This window comes from Mesitornis unicolor, unplaced genomic scaffold (assembly GCF_000695765.1).
Source record: "Mesitornis unicolor isolate BGI_N332 unplaced genomic scaffold, ASM69576v1 scaffold6732, whole genome shotgun sequence".
Lineage (NCBI taxonomy): Eukaryota > Metazoa > Chordata > Aves > Mesitornithiformes > Mesitornithidae > Mesitornis > Mesitornis unicolor.
In genome coordinates this window covers 85,615-102,063 of record NW_010169784.1, presented here as the reverse complement: position 1 = coordinate 102,063, position 16,449 = coordinate 85,615, and the positions used below count along the sequence as shown (strand labels likewise).

At 39.8% G+C, this 16,449-nt stretch overlaps 1 protein-coding gene across 1 annotated transcript in view; it reads right to left on the bottom strand.

Moving 5' to 3' along the window:
* Window positions 1-223: 223 nt before the first annotated feature.
* LOC104536753 (glycosyltransferase-like protein LARGE1) overlaps window positions 224-16,449 on the bottom strand; it is a gene marked incomplete at both ends in the record, with an annotated part of 92,849 nt that continues 76,623 nt past the window's right edge. The window contains 3 exons of the mRNA XM_010179467.1: window positions 224-379; window positions 10,241-10,366; window positions 11,862-11,974. Of these exons, the coding sequence (XP_010177769.1) occupies window positions 224-379; window positions 10,241-10,366; window positions 11,862-11,974 (395 nt within the window). The remainder of the gene's footprint in view (window positions 380-10,240; window positions 10,367-11,861; window positions 11,975-16,449) is intronic.

The window sequence follows — 16,449 nt, the reverse complement described above, 5'->3', positions numbered from 1 at the left end:
AAAAAAAAGAAACAAAAAGCAGGGGAAAGGCAGAATTAATATGAGAGCTTTACAGACAAGGAACTGAGGCACAGGGTCACTCCTGGAATCCTAGCCCTGATCTCAATCTTCCTCAGTCACTCCACACCACACTACCTGCATCACCAACTCTCCAAGTCTTCACGTAGCCCATGCCTTGTATGAAACACACTTTAAAACTTCGAGACCTATATATCCCACTTACATTTTCACTGTTAACGTCTGCCTCACTGGGGCAGCCAAAGAGTTCCCGTCTCAGCAAATTCCCATCATATTCCAGGAATGTCAGGTAGAGGTTGCGGAAAAACTCCACGTGCTTGTTTTTCACTCGCAGCTTCTTTGGTGAGTTCCAGTGAATTACCTCAGAGGGGAAAAAAGAGAAAACGCACCCTGCTGTTAGAATACAGATTTGCTTTATCTGCTGTTTTTATGTGTGTTCAGTTGGCTGCCCTCTTAAAAACAAAAAAACAACCACAAAACTACACAGACTTGGTTCTGTCTTTTTATCACGAAGGCTTCACCACGTCTTTCTCAAGTTAACTGTATACTCCCCATGTGATGTGCTTTGAAACTCCTCCATAGAATAACCTGCACGTTTGAGTTAGGGTGCTGCTCTAGTTTGTGATGCAGCACCTGACAAATGCTGCCACAACTCTAATCCCAGACCTCATAGGTTATGGACTCTGTTGAAGAAGGCGTCAAGACGAGAGACACAGGGATGTAGGTATTAAACATTAATCTCAGGTTTTCACATGACTGTTTCAGCTAATGAAACTGATTCACTGTTTCAGCCCAGACAGACCCTTCTCTGGTTAGGTATTGAGAAGAAAAAGCTTGAAATTAATTCCTGTATCCATTTACACCCTTCAAAAATGACTGAACTTAATCTGTCTTGGTTTTCACCATTGCTTCATTTGCACAGGACTGATCTCAGTTACATTACACAACACAGTGATGCAGTACAACGCTTCACCCTTTGAATTCCAATTTCTAGCAGGTATTTAGCCTCTGCTAATGGGAGATGACTCTCACGCTGGCCTAGATTTAACTCTAATGCTGATATAAAGGGCCTGATTCTCATTTACATCAAGGCGACTTTGCACTGCTGCCAGTGTGAATGAGAATGGGGCCCTAAGGAAAAACTAAGAGCGAGCCAAAACTGGCTTGCAGGAATGGTTTCATTTTATAGAGGCTATATTTTAGGCATAAGGAAAAAACCACCAAATGCTTTGTATTCAGTTTTATTCCTGTGACTTCTAAAGAGATTAAAAAAAAAGTCTCCCTTGGGAATATTTCCAAGCTAGGAGTTCTGGAGGTTCTCTGAATCCATTAAGTTAATTGCGTGAAGGCACAGTGTCACTCACACACAGCCACAGAGCTGCAATGCCAGCTGCTGAGCCGGTTGTGTGGTAAGCTCTGCTCCAAACATTGCATTTGTGGGAGGGAATGCACAGAGGCGAAGCCCAGCACATAGAACAGAAGCGGCCCTGAGCAGATGAACGCAGCTCCCTGCATGTCAGCAACACAACTTCGCAGGAACGAGGAGCCCTTGAAATCATTCTACCTGTTGCCAAATAAGCTGACTGGAGGAGGAAAGAGAAGGACGTAGACTGAATTTCTCCTGTACTAAACTAACTTGACCAAACAACATAGGCTCTCCACTTGAGTATTTAAACTGCCATAAAAGCTACGGCACCCTCTTCTACATATCCAACGCCAGTGAAAATATCTCCTGATAGCAAAAGTTTTATCCCTTCCTGCAATTTTACTGCTGAGGCTACCAGGATGTCAGAAAACCATACATGCAGCTGCAGAAAAGCAACTGTAGAGACAAAAGATAATTTCAGAAATGGGAAAAATGCTTTTTCTGGTTATAGGTACACTTTTAATCAAGACTGTGATGCATCTACACACAGCATAAGTCTGGGAAATAATTTGGACAAAAATACTTGGTGTAGCTATTTTTCCCAGGTAATGCTGCATTTTTTCCTGGCTTTCATTTGTCCATACGCTCAGAAATGGAGCTTAATTGTGCGATAACATGTTGCTACAACGTGTGCTGAAAATACATAACACTACAGAAACAAAAGGAGCTTTAGATAGGTTAGGACATAAACTTAAGATGATGGATTTCCTCCACTGAAAAATGTATCTTCAAAATCTCCTTTCTTTGAAAACAACTTGACATATTTCATCCATTGTATTTAACTGCAGCAAAGGCATTGAATGCATGCAAAAAAACCTCAACAACTGAATCCTACCTCAGGGAAACAGGCACACGTAGCAGAAGCATAGGGCTAAAGGAATCGAAAGGGCCGCTTAAGAGTTTCACAGGGTACTAGTATGTTTTTTTACAAGCAGGCATAGAATGGACTGTTTGCTGGTAGCTGCTACTTTAAAAATGGATCAAAGAAAGCTGAGAAGCTGGCAAATGGGACAAAACCTACTTGTTAAGAAGAATCTTCTGTGTGTTCTCCCTCTCCCTACTGCTCCTACACTTTGTGAGAGTTTCCTTTTGGATGTCTTCATGAGCATCCTATTCCCCTGCTGAGCACTCTGACCACCCACCCTGCCGATCATGAGCACAGAAATGGCCAATAATGATAAACTGTTATAGGACAGGCTCCCCAGTGCCGCAGAAACTTCCCATCAACATACACTATGTCACATCACAGCCAAGTACTGGTGCTGATGCATCTACCCACTTACACGGGGGTTGATGTCAAAGCCAGACAACTGCAGTCGTCAGCACAGAGGCTCTTTGCTGCCATGCTTCAAAATCTGTTGTGTGTGGAAAAGCTGGTAAGTGTCAAGGGCCTAGCTGGTGGTTCGGATCTGATCAGATTTGAAACATGTCAGAATGCTGCATGTGTACAGATGTCAGGGGAGCCTGGAGTGAACTGAAGAAAGCTGAATGGTGCTGATGACTATCCAGAAAAGCTGATTTTTTAATCAAGAAAGACAGCACACGCCAATGCAGCTAAACAACATCAAGGAACTATGCAACCATCTGGATGACCTGAGGTACGAAAACCACAAAACAGGTCTAGCGAAAAATTAGGCTGCTTTTCAAATGTAACATGATTAGATAAATATTATGTGATATATGAAAGCATAAAAAAGAACATCAAGTTTCAAAAAGCAACAAGACCATTGACATACAACACTATAGCCAAAGACCATATTCTTTTTTTGCTATCAGCCCACAAAATCACCTTCCATTACGACTGCAGTTGCCTGATTTGGTCTATTGCACCATCAGCTACAGCAGAAGTTATACAGGCCAAGACATCCTTGCATAGCCTGTCACGGACATCAGTGAGGTACATGATGAAAACAATGGGCTGCACAGGTAAAGCTATGGCCATTACATTAGAAACTTCATTGTGGGCAACAGTGAATTGACTGGAGAAAAAACCCTCAAACCCAGTTAAAAAGAGACTACAGGGAAATAAAAGGAAAAGGAAACCCCAAACTTAGAATCCACTTCACTTGCAGACTAAGCAATTGTTATATTAACGTTAAAAAGAGAAAGGAAATCTACAAACTAAAAATCTCATTACTACAACATCCCCTTTCCAAGACTGAATAGCACCATAATACTGTGTTTATTTCTTCTTCTATTTTCCCTCCTAGTTTCTATGTTATTCCAAAGCTCTGTTTGCTTACAGAGGAAACTGCAGCTAGAACACATAAAATCCCAGTGCCATTATCTGGGTGGACAGCTCAGGAACAGTGCTAGCCTCCAGGCTGTCCCACAGATCCTTCCCACTCTTGATCAAGGCCTCCTGAGAACTAAGAAAAACATGCTTCTTAATCTTCATTTAGCAATTTAAGCACTGAAAGATCAGAACTTAAAATTCCACATCTATTTAACACTTGGTTAGTTGTCATTAAGCAACTTGGCACTATCTACATTTCTGTTAATACCATCCTAGTTAATCAGCAACCGTTACCACTCACTGATTACGCTCAGTCAGCCCCCTGGAATACTTCCATACACTCATGACCTAGTGAAACAGGATAACTGCACCAGTAGTTCCCATTTATTCACCAGGTTCTGACACAAAGCACTCAAACGATGATACAGCTGGAGCCTCGTAGACTGGCAATAGGATCTGAGACGGAAGGTAACAGAGGATGTTATATGCTGGTGAAGTGTAGGAGAGGGCTCTAAGGTCAGTTATCTGTGAAATATACTGAAAACAAAAATCCCAGCAAACCTCCTTAAGGTTTCCAGCTGCTTTGTCCCCTTTGGGCAGATTAAATATTTTAAATCTGATGTTCAAACCATTTAACGATAAGCTTCAACACAATATTACTTCTGTAGGTACCTTTATCTATTTTTCCCCTGAAGCATCTTCTCCAAAAGAAGTATTTAGCCAAATGTTTCCTTAACCACGATCTCTTCCATTTTTTACCCAAAGACACATCTTGATAATTTCTCACTGCTTCAGCTCTTACAAAATCAGAGAATACAGGATATCCTGTACACCTACCTATACATCTACTTTCCAGGCTGAAGGGGTAAAAAGTAAGAATAAATTAAGCCTAAATTTAAGCCTAAATAGGTTTAATTTCCCATAAGATACCCTTATGTCCATGAGCACTTCATAATTTAGGTAAAGAAGAAAAAATAGTATGTTGTAGATGGAGCTTTGCTGCTTAAAAACTTAATTAGCAACCGGACAATTCTCACTGAAATCAACAGGAGCTAAATGTTCAGCAAATCTGCATAGTAAAGCCACCTATATATGCCACTTTAAAGCCATCTCAATAGGCATTTTTTTAGGCACGGGTTATTGAAAAGTTCAAATACGCCCCAAGTCACACTACAAACAAGCACTACATGTGTAACTTATGCCTTGACTAGAGATGTCTGGAAACTTTATAGAAATGTCTGGAAACTTTGTTTTTAAACTGTGTTTTATTAGAAATGAATGGTTTAATAAAAGAACCAATTTTCTCAGAAAGGATCAAATACTTCACAAAAATGTCATCAGAGAGATTTCAGAGCAGTATTTCTGAACTACATAAGTGGAAGAAACTCACGCTGGAGTAGCCAGCAACCCAGAGGTCCAGGCACTGCTTTTGGATATGGGATTCAAATCCCTGCCCTCCCTGATTTGGTGCCCTGGGAATCTCCTCTGCTTACTGCCTATGCTGTATGACAGTAAGCTGACAGACTGTCCCTACCTTGTATTTTTCAAAGTTCTCAGTTTTTCCTCAAAAGGATTTGCAGCTCTCTGTTCAACTCCTGTACCACTGTTTTATGAGAGGCCTCCTAACTGAAAAAAACACCCCTAAAAATACCTCTGTAATACCACAGTGCTCCCTTTTTGGCAGAGAAGCAGCACCTTACTGACTGCAACGTTTGTTCAAGGGAGAGGTATGTTTAACCCTCTTGAGCCCTTACACCTCCCAGTGTAGCTGTCCCTTGGTTGGCATTAAAAGATGCAAGGCAGCAGAATGCCAGAGCTGGTGCAGATCAGTGCTGAGGTGCTTGGACAGCACCGGGTGGTTCAGGGACTGGGACAGAAAGAGGTGCAATAGGTCATGTTTGGGGCAGATTTGAATTGATATAATTGGGTTATGGACAAGAAGCTCTTTAAACTTTTGTAGGCAATCTGACAAAGTTGTTACAGTGTGGAGGAAATTGCCAGGGAGGATGCAGTGAATCACATAACACAATTTCAGAATGGGGAATTTATGAGGTTAATTATTTATCTGCCTGCTGATTTAGTATCATCTGTGTTCAAAACCATTTTGAAAAGCCGTCAACAGAATTACAAGCATTTCCCTATTTTGGGGTGGGTGGGTAAATTCTAATAATTTGATACATTCCCATTGAAGAGTCCAGCATCTGATTTTTGTGATTGTGAATAATCAGATTCTCTGCATGTAAATAGCATCTGTATCCTTGACAACCAGACTTCTCTTCATGACTGACTCATTCAGTGAGGTCATGATTCATTGTCAGAGGCATCACAATTCATTACCTTCTTTCATAGGATTTTTCTTGCCATTTGGTTTGTGCCAATTGTAACTGGGATTTCCTTACAGACAGGAACAAACGATTAACCAAAAAGAAAAGCAAGCACAGGGCCCAACACAGCAAAAGTAATGTATAAATGAATGTCAGTTCCAGGCAGAGCCCCACAGGCTGTGAATTCCAGCAAGCCATGGTCCTACAGCACATGTGCTTGACCATTGACATGGTGGGCTACTGGGGACTATGCGAGGAGCTGAGATAAGCAAGATGGTCAGTGGATGCCTGCACAGAATGCCTATTAGCACTTCCAAATCTCTTGGTCAGTCTTCAGTAACAGCTCCTGAGTGTTTCTCCAAGGTGTAACAAATGCCATGCAAAAATAAACACTTCTGGCCTTTAGAGACTGCAGTTGGCTCATTTAGCAAAAAAGAATTAAAGGGCATCTGCTTCCTCTTAGCCTGCTCTTTGTTTTCTGTTAAAATTGTTCATTTCAGACATTCTTGGCTGATGCAAAGCATTCTTAATACAGGTGCCCTCGAGGTGGGGAAAGGAAGATTTCTGTAAATGTAATTGTTTACTTAAGTTTTGGTTCCATACTCCACAGAGAGCAGAACAAAGCCCAGAGACTTCAATCTGGTTGTGTACAGTGCAGCCTCTAGCATTATATAGTATGAAACAGGGAGAAAGTAAGCATTTAGATGAATAAAAATAATAAAGTTGTCTTATTTTGATGTTGCTTTAGATGGATATAAAATTAGTGGTCACTAACAACACAGAACCTGGTTATAAATATTTCTATTCTAACACCTTTTTTTTAAAGATATCCATATGCAAGTCCTTCCAAATTTGTCTATGCTGCTCATCTGCAGCAAGGAAATAGAGATCAGAAGTCATTAAACATCTGACCTTCTCTAACATAAGACAGGACCAAAAAAAAAAAATCAATAAAATGGATAGAGATGCAACTTCGTGAGAACTATAAAGAGACAAAAGATATTAGAATCCTCTTCAGGCAATATGAAATATTCAAGTGCTCCACAGGCTGGTCATCCTGTGTTCGCATGAATGTGAACAAAGCAGTAAAGAAGTGTGCATACAGACACACACACACACATCCCCCCTGATCAGCAGCCAGCCCTGAGGGTCTAAGTTTATTTGACAAAGTGTTGTGTGTAAGAGATGAAAAATCCTCAAGTCCCATGGACTTTGAGGCGAGATGGAATTAAATCAGTGCTTTTCAGTCTGACATGAGGAATGCAGTCTGATTTGACTGAGGAATACTTCACTGGGCCAGCTTTACCTTGGAATTTAAATCTCTCCCTGCATTTCCTTCTTTCCTACGCTATCCTTCTTAATCCTCCAGTACAAACTTCACAATCTGTCTTTCTCTCCCTCTTACCCTGGAGGTTTCTTTTACCTCGTTCCTTATTCCAGTCTTACCATGAAATACAGGATGTGGCAAATATGTTGTGTCATACCATTCATACTAAATGCTACGGAACTGACCAACTTTGGTGATTTTAACAGTATATTCTCTAACTTGGGCTAATGACATTTGTTGCTTTTTTGAGAAGACCACATACCAAACCAGACCGTTTCTTTTCAGAACTAGAATTTTGCTAATTTTCATAATGCAAATTCACAACTTTAATTGGTTTCTGCTTTTTTTTTTAATTGTATGAAGAATTTTGAACAGTGCTGCCTAAAGGCAAGATCATTAACTGCTGGATATGGGAAGAGCTTTATTGAAACCAGAGGGCTTATGAGCACTAGATAAGGCTCTGGCCTCTCTTTCAAAGCAAAGGATTTCAGCCCAAATTCAGTATTTAGGGGATAAATTTAACAGTGTGAATAAGTTCAATTTAGCCAAAGAAATTGCTTATGTGTCTGCACCCCTTGTTGAGTTAAATACCTCAGACCAGAATGCCAGTGGAGGGTATTATGTGTCTTAGACTTCATTGCCTATGCTGTAATGGAACTGACAGTCTGATACAATACAAGGTAATAAACAACCAAGTTTAAGTTATACATGTAAACATAAATTTGTTAATCAACAATGAAGAAAGGATTCAATATATTTTCAAGATACTTCTATTAAATGCATACTTGCAGGTGTTACATACGAGCTAGATGCCCTACACCTGAAGCAGATTAGTCAATACAGTCATTGGAGTCTAAAGGGTAATTTGCCTGATTAGTCATCAAATGTCTGCTCTGAGGTGAGCTTAACCAGTCTCTAAAACCACTCAAGGGGATCACAGTTCAGCTGCCTAAATACAGATGTATAGCAACACTGAAAACACCTTAGGGTTATCCTGCCTGCCCATCAGCTGCCATGCCAAAAGGGTATAACCATCTGAAGGTCTGTGTTGTACCTGTCAGACCCATACAGATATCTGAGAGTATCTGTGGTGACTCAAATTGTATTTAGGCAATTGAACTAAGCCCTAGATCCTCAGTTATTAGCTTCAGTATCTTTTTCTCATGTAAATGTATGTGTCTTAACCTTGTGTTGAATCCAGTGTGACTGTTTCAGTGGATTATATAAATTAATGTCAGCTGCTACTTCACAGAAAAATACTATGGTATCTCCCAGGTAGGGGGTGTATTCTTCTAAAATTCATCTTTTAGAAAACATTTTTCCTGCTACTACATCTCTCCTTTTGGTTCAGGCCTTGCAATTGCTGTCATACATGATTCTCAACATCAGCACAAAACTAAAATCTCTACAAGCACTTTGTTACAAGGCATAAAACCATGACACTTTGAAGTCCCTGTGTTGACCCTGCCCTACAAAAATCTACCATAAAACATTTAGTGATCAGCGTACTGACCAGTATACTGATCTAACTTTAAAAGCTGTCTTCTGTGGACCATACCTGAATAGTTTGTTGTGAATACTTTAGATATGAAATTCAAGCAATGCTAGCCAGCTTTGACAAGTCAGTTAACCCATGTGGTAGATCTTCTGTCTTTTGGCAAGTACAGCTTTTGAAATCAGTGTATCGAGGGTGATTGATTTTCTATATTCATCCAGTATCTAGTGTTCATACTGAACACTCCTGCTGTTACTCTACAAATTGTTACAAGGGAAAATCTGCTTAGATCTAGGAAATATACTGCACCATGAGGGTGGTCAAACTCTGGAACAGGAGGCCAGGGAGGCTGTGGAATCTCAGTCTTTGGAGACTTGACACTCAACTACACAAGACACTGAGCAACCTGATCTAAGTTAGTCCTGCTTTGAGTGGGGTTTGGATGGGCTCCAGAGGTTCTGTACAACCTCTTCTATTGTTTTGTGCTTTTTTTTAAACCTCATTTACTAAAGCATTCTCAAAACATAAATTAAGTATATGAACCTTAACTGAATTTTAAAATTAATCGCCAAAAGCTATTTAATATTTACTGTGTTCTGATGCCACTAGTCTGCTCTGGTGGAATCTACTGTTGTTTAGCCAGCCAGTCTTACTCTACACCTGGCAGAAGCTTAATCAGCTCCAGTCCTAAACTCCCTGCAAGTGACATTTGAGTCTGGCCTTTCAAAATGTCCACAGCACAACTGATGTTAATTTAACCATATCTGTACAAATCCATCCTGCTTTTATATTCTACTTGACAACAGTGAAAAATTTACTATTAAACAGATACTATAGCTTCATTTTATTCAATTAATAGGCTTCTATTAAGCCTTTTTTTTCCAAGGCAGATTTTGGAAAAATTAGTGTCAGTGTGGCTGGGTTAAGTATATGCAAAGGATAAAGATGGAGTGTGCAAGGTCTTTAAATTTTGGCTAATGTATTTCCAGTTGGGTAGAGGCTGCCCAACCCTTTTTGTGAATTTCACTCCATTAAATGATGTTGATTAAAGAGTTTCAAACTTATCCAGTTCAAAAAAAGAGTTTTTTTTTATTCTTTCGCTAGGAAGAGCTAAGAACAGGGACAGCAATAGGAACTCAGGAGTAAGGTACAGTGGCATAGGTCAGGTACAGTATGTAAGAAGGTGAAGCCCTTCTCTAACACCTTGCCAAACCCCAAAGCAGCATCCATCTTTGACTTTTCTAGCAGCCAAAATGCACAAAGCTAAAGTCATAGTTGCTTCCCCTGCTTGGGTGTCCTCATGAACTGTTTTAGTTTCCCCCTCTACTTAAGGGACTTAATCTCTCTGTCATAGTGGAGTCCTGTATTCTCTGTTGCAAAGGACACCTCCCATCCAACCTCCTGTAAAACATACCTTCAGGTCAGACACATCTCTGTAGCACTGCTCAGAACGAGTGTGATCAGACAGCTGCACATTCCAGAAACACGGGAGCTGGTAGACAAGGAAGGGATTTTGTTTGATGACTGCATTGAAGATATCCTAGCAGACAAAACCAGAGAAACAGCTTGGCACATCGTTTCTACAGTGAGGTGATCTCAACCCCTCCCCGAGCTGACTATCCTTCTCCCTGCTCCTCACAGGGAGAAATGCAAATGGTTATGCGAGCTGAACTCTGCAAACTTTGCTGCATAATTCTGTTTCCATAGAGGGAGCTATCAACCAAAGGGGTGACATGTAGATCTGAACAAGAGGAACAGGCTCTCTTGACACCCAGAGCTAAGGGACTCCAGCAAAGTTTTCAAAACATGTACCTGGCAAGAGATGCGATTCCTCTTCTAGCCACTAGGGAGAGTAATATGCAGTAAATGACAAACTGCCTGGTTAATAAATACTGCATCACGCATCAGTAAAGAGTATGGAAATTATCCTGGCAGTTGCCCTGTTTCAAAGTGAGTAACTATGTGGGATTTTAGCTAGCACTTTATTGTTGCAACAACTACTCTAGGTATTTCATGAAAAAGGCATGTAAGACAGATCTGCACCATGAGGTACAGAACATGTTCTGCCTCTATGCAGCCATCCAGTTGGAGAAGTAAGTTACAAGGACAGCCTTGTGGTTAAGGTATTAGGGTAAGACATAAGCAACCTTGGTCCACTCTAAAAAATTCTGCCCCATGCAAGTAATAGACAGCAACTCAGGACTTGACTGAACACAGTGAAGTTGTAAGAATAATTTTAATGACATTTAGCAGCTTCTGGATCAACCTACAAGGATACTGTACACAAGTGAACACCTCTATGTGCACAGTAAGCAGCACGCTTCCTTGGTGGTGCCTGTTCATAACCCAGCTATAGCTCAAAGCAGTAAAAATATCTAAATATGATGCTATATTGAGTTAATACACTCAAGCTGTTGAGCAAGACTCACTGGTTCAGGTCCAGTACTACACTAACAGGGTTTCTGGATTTAAAAATGAGAGCTGGCAGGACTCATGAAGAGTAAATACACATTTCTGTGTATAGGCACACTATTTCTTCTCTTGGCCTCAGTTTCCCATCTGTGTCAGAGAGACAGCAGAGCTTTTGCCTTCACAGGAGTGTTGTGGCAAGGAGTATATTAAAAGACTGCTGGGACTCATCTGCCAGAAACAGTAAAGAATATCTGGAGACTCCTAAAACTAAAGTCAGCTTAGACAATAACCAGTAGGAAAAGATATATATATTTGGACTTCTAGTGTCTGGAGAGCTTTATGTTAAAGAAAGGAGGACAGAAAATTAAAGCTTGAAAACCCCATTTGTCTATCTTATGAATCATCTGTGCAGAGGAGGTAAAAATTTCAGTGTAGTAAGAGAAAACTCATGAGTAAATCTCCATTCCTCTCTTAAACGTTTTCCCTTGAATGATTCAACAAATGGTGACTAGAGGCACAATATAATCCCCCTGCTTTTTCCATATCTCACCCCTTTTCCTTTTCTTACCTTCCTTAATCCATGAAGTAGTGGTTGTATCACTAGTCTGCAATGTTCTACTCACCTGGTCAGCCAGCGAAGTGGACAGCATGCTCATTAACTCCCGCTCCGCCGTGAGCCTCCACATCTGCTCCCATTTCATCTTCCGTAACTTATCAAGCAGCAGCAAGATAACCCCTGAAGGAAAACACGGTGCAGAGAACAAGAGAAGCCATGATGTCACATGCCACTCAAGGCCCATCCTGTCTATGTGCTGACTTTGCAGTTAAAACATGGACATGAGCAGAGACCTATTAGTGGAAACTACAGTCTAACTGTGCTAACACAGGAGGTTGACTAAAAGAGCTTCAGGTTTCAAGATGCCACTAAGAGAAAGTTTTCCTGAGCCCGTTGAGGCTGCAGAGAAGAAATTGAGAGATGCCATACAGATGAATGCTAGGTTATATAGGCTTGCAAAAATGCTAAAGTAGATAAAGAAGAGTAAAACTGGGAAGAAGAGAAGCAAGAGAAGGATGCTGTATTTCTAGTAGTCTCCTTAACTGGTAAAGCTCGAGTTCATTGTGACATGATTAGCACTGGGATTATTCCTTAAAAAATGAGTGAATACTGGTGATTCTCATGATGGAGGTTAAGTCTGTCCAAAGGTCATTATCATTCCAAAGAGAATAAAACAATATCCCATAAGAAAGAAAGAAGGAACCTCTTAACACTCAGAAATGACCTTCTCCACTCCTTAGGGTGAAAAGCTACAGGCTTCAAGAAGATGTTCTGTCAAGTCACTGTCTACTAGGAAAAGGGTAAAGACAATCCTGAGTTATCTAGTACACCAACATTTCTGCCATCTTCACACTGAACAGAGATCAGCTTCTTCCAAAATCCCACTGTTTAAGTTCATTTCTATCTGGCCTGAAATGAAGATTGTGCTGGGACAAAGAGAACTTTGTCACTCACATAAAATATTTTATTTAATGTGAGTGGGATGAAATCTGGCCCTTAATACTTACTGCATAGGATGTAATACATACACTGCATGAGATGAAATTGCAGCCCTTCCTCCACCTAGTGAATCCTCTGACACATCTGATTGCAACCCCTGAAACCTAAGTAACAACAGCTTACCAGTGCTGGTTATAACCCAGCCTTTGAGAGTGCCTGCCATTACAGCAGTGAGTGTTCATAGAGTAGGATCCTCAGATCAGGAAGCTACCCTCAAAGGGGGAAAAGAAAATCTCAACACGCATTGTTAGTCCTCAGTTGCTTTTTGTCTGGACAAAATTCTTAGTGCAGAAGAAGGGAAAACAGCAGAAGCAATGAAGCTGGATTGAAGCATGAGCAAAACCTTTCCTACAGCGTCTCAGAAAATTTTACTTGAAAAATTAATTTGGAAAGACTTAGATAAGAGCACTGTCATGGGGAATGAATGCAAACTGAAGGACCATAAAGGAAGAGTACTGATAAACAGCAGCCTAGCAGGTTGACAGGAAGTGTCTAGTAAGAGCAATGGTAGGTTCTGTGTTGTTTCGCGTCTTCATTAATGGAAGAGGGAAGTGACCAGAATAGTAATGACATCTGCAAGTGACATTACAAGAGGTCTTAAAGAAAAAAAAAATATCAGGAGAACTGTAGAGAAACATAACAGCTACACAGAAGAATATGAAATGGCAAAAAGCAGGCACCGGGAAAAGCTGCCTGAGGGAGTCTAGGATGATAAAACTAAAAGTAATGAGAATAAGAAAGGAAATGTAGTCTGAACATTTAAAGAAAAATTCTCCTAAAGCCTTTGTGGGGAAATAACCTAAAAATAGCAGAAAAATTGCTTTATTTCACAAGTCTTTAAAAACCAGACTACACACAGATTAGCAAATACACCTGGAACAATCCCGCAAAGTTTGGGAATAGAGCAAAGGAGGCTCCAGGTCATTCCTGTCTTCAGATTCTATGGCACGGCAAATGTTTTTCTAGTAAAACCCGGCATCGCCATGAATAAAACCAAAACCTCTCTGGCAGTGAATTTTGTGGCCTGCTTTAGTTCTGTTTTCCATTTCTGTCCATCTGGCTCCCAAGGATGCTGGAACCTGTACTGGAGGGATCCCCTTTCATCTTCAGTCAACCTTTCTGCTTCCAGCTGTTGGATTGGAAAGGGATGTATTGTCACAACATGCTACAACGTATTTCTGCCAGTGCATTTGTCTCCTCTCCAGCACAACCAGAGCCTATTTGGAGGATGCACTGTGTGTGCATTAGCTTCTAAGAGAGCCATTGTGCATTGTCTGAAATTCTAGACAAATGTGAAGCACATTCCTTGTGCTGCAGCAATAAACTGGGTGGGAGAAGCTCCACTCTGGCAGTGGATTTTTTCCAGCTGGCAAGAACTGTCAGCTTCATTTCAATAGTGAAATACAACTGAGGAGATTCTTCACTAAGAAATATAAAGACTAATTGTAAGATTCAGTTACCTTGAATGTAATAGTATTTATAATTTATAGACAATAAAATGTTTTTTGTTCTTAATTTCTTTAAGCCTCTAGTCTGAAAAGGAAAAGAAGAAATGTTTTAGTATGTGCAGTATTCTCCAATTTTTTTGTCTTCCACTCTTATGATAGCAGCAGATTATGGCATCACAGCTAACGAGATTATGCTGTCCTGAGGGGCTATCATGGTAGCAGCTGAGAGTAAAAGAGGCAGATGGGGTGGAAAAACTGGAATATATGTGAGAAAGGATGTATTAAATTATGATGCAATCATAGCTACTGAAAACATTCACAAGCTTTTAATGTTCCATCGTCAAGACTAATTTCAATGTGATTTCTATTTTAATTCACCTACAGGCTTGGGTTTAACAACTCTGTACAGCCTCTGTTCAGGGCTTGCAGTGTGGAATTCTAATTTACTGCTGCCATAAAAATAAGTACCGGAGAATATTTATAGCAAGTTTAAATATTTACACATTAGTATTATTGAGAATAAGAGATTTCTACTAAGAGAAGAATTTAATATTATTAACCTAATTAGTATTATTTAGTGTAAAAGCAAAGCAAAAGCATGTGTGTTGGGAACTTTTAAATAGTTCATGCAGAGGAAGAATTGCCTTTTCCTCAGAAGAACGCACTCCAGTTTTACTTCTCGATTGTTCTGTTACCAAAAGCAATCATAACAAATGAGCTAACTCCAACCTGCACAATTGGGTTGCAGGCAAAGTGTCTGAAATAAGGGACATATTTGCCTCAGGACCCCCATCCCTAAGATTTAAATTGACTGAAATCTCAGACTAAATTCAAGATGACATACAGCTGAACATAAGGGGAAAAGGGACTTACTTTCAGCTGCTGTGCTGGGGGAGGAAGAAACCAGAGGAAAAAAAAATAAAATCAAAGGAATATTTTAAGAACATCTGGCTCCAGGCAGTGGGACTTCTCATCTTTTGATGAGTGCGGCATTTTCCTGCCCTAACCTACCTGAGAAAAACAAAGGGAAAGCTTGGCAGCAAATAAACAAAAAGAGAAAAGTGGCAACCCAAATGTCTCACGAGTATTAAACAAACTAGGATCAGCCACAGAACACCCTGTTTTCCTTCTCCTGAGGAAATAGTTCAGGCATATACAGAGATGCAAATATTTCAAAGAGCTCTTAGAAAAATAATGCTTTAATACTAAACATGTGGAACACATCCTAGTCCAGTCTTTACTCAAATGCCATTTCCTCTCCCTGCTTGATGAGATTTTGCTTGAACTACCAAAATCTGACAGATTCTGAACTGCTCAAGAAAACAAATAAGAAAAGGATTTTCTTTAAAAAAATGTAATTTCAGAACACACAAAAACCCCTTACCTCCTAAAACTAAAAGAAAAAAAAAGGGGGGGCGAATTTGGGGAATAGCTTGGAGAAAACAGGGCAAAAATATGAATTAGCATATTTGGAGAAAAATATCTCAGCTGGAAAATACTGTAAATTGTTTTTTCGATACATGTTAAAAACCAGCTTATTCTAAAACAATATTTTTCACTTCAAAACCAATACAAATTAAAAATCTTGTGAAAAAGATTTACAAAACCTTAAAAGGAAAAGTTTGATTCTGGGTGTGATGAAACTTTGAAGAGTCACGTGAATTTTTTGTCCTTTTGCCCTTTTTTCATCCATTCTGAATAATTTCTTTTGTTTTTGCAACATTTTGACTAAGCAATGGTTTCAGTAGGTAGCTCAGGCCATCTCAGCAAAATAGTCTGTTGTTTGGGAGTTTTTTGTTAATCTGCTCCATAACAAAATATTTCATTTCGTATTTTTTTATGAATAGTAAATTGAAAGTTTTCAGAAACATCAGCAATTTCCCTTGGAATGCTACCAGGCATCCCTACCTCTTGCTTCAGGAACACAGCCTATGGCTTTTCATGAAATTCAGAGAGGACTATATAGTAGAGTAGAAAGTAATAAACAACATTTTAAGATAGAACAGAATCACTTACAGAAGTTATAGTGAAACTGGACAAGCTTTCAAACTCAATCAATTTATTACAATGGCCCTTTTAGGGTGGCTGAAAAAATACTCAGTGCTTTGGGGAAAAAAAAATGTAGCTACTAAGAGATCATTTTCAGTAAGCATTATCTTGCCTGTTTCTTTCAGGTGGAACAGGATGTTTTTGTGAGTTGTTGAGGCA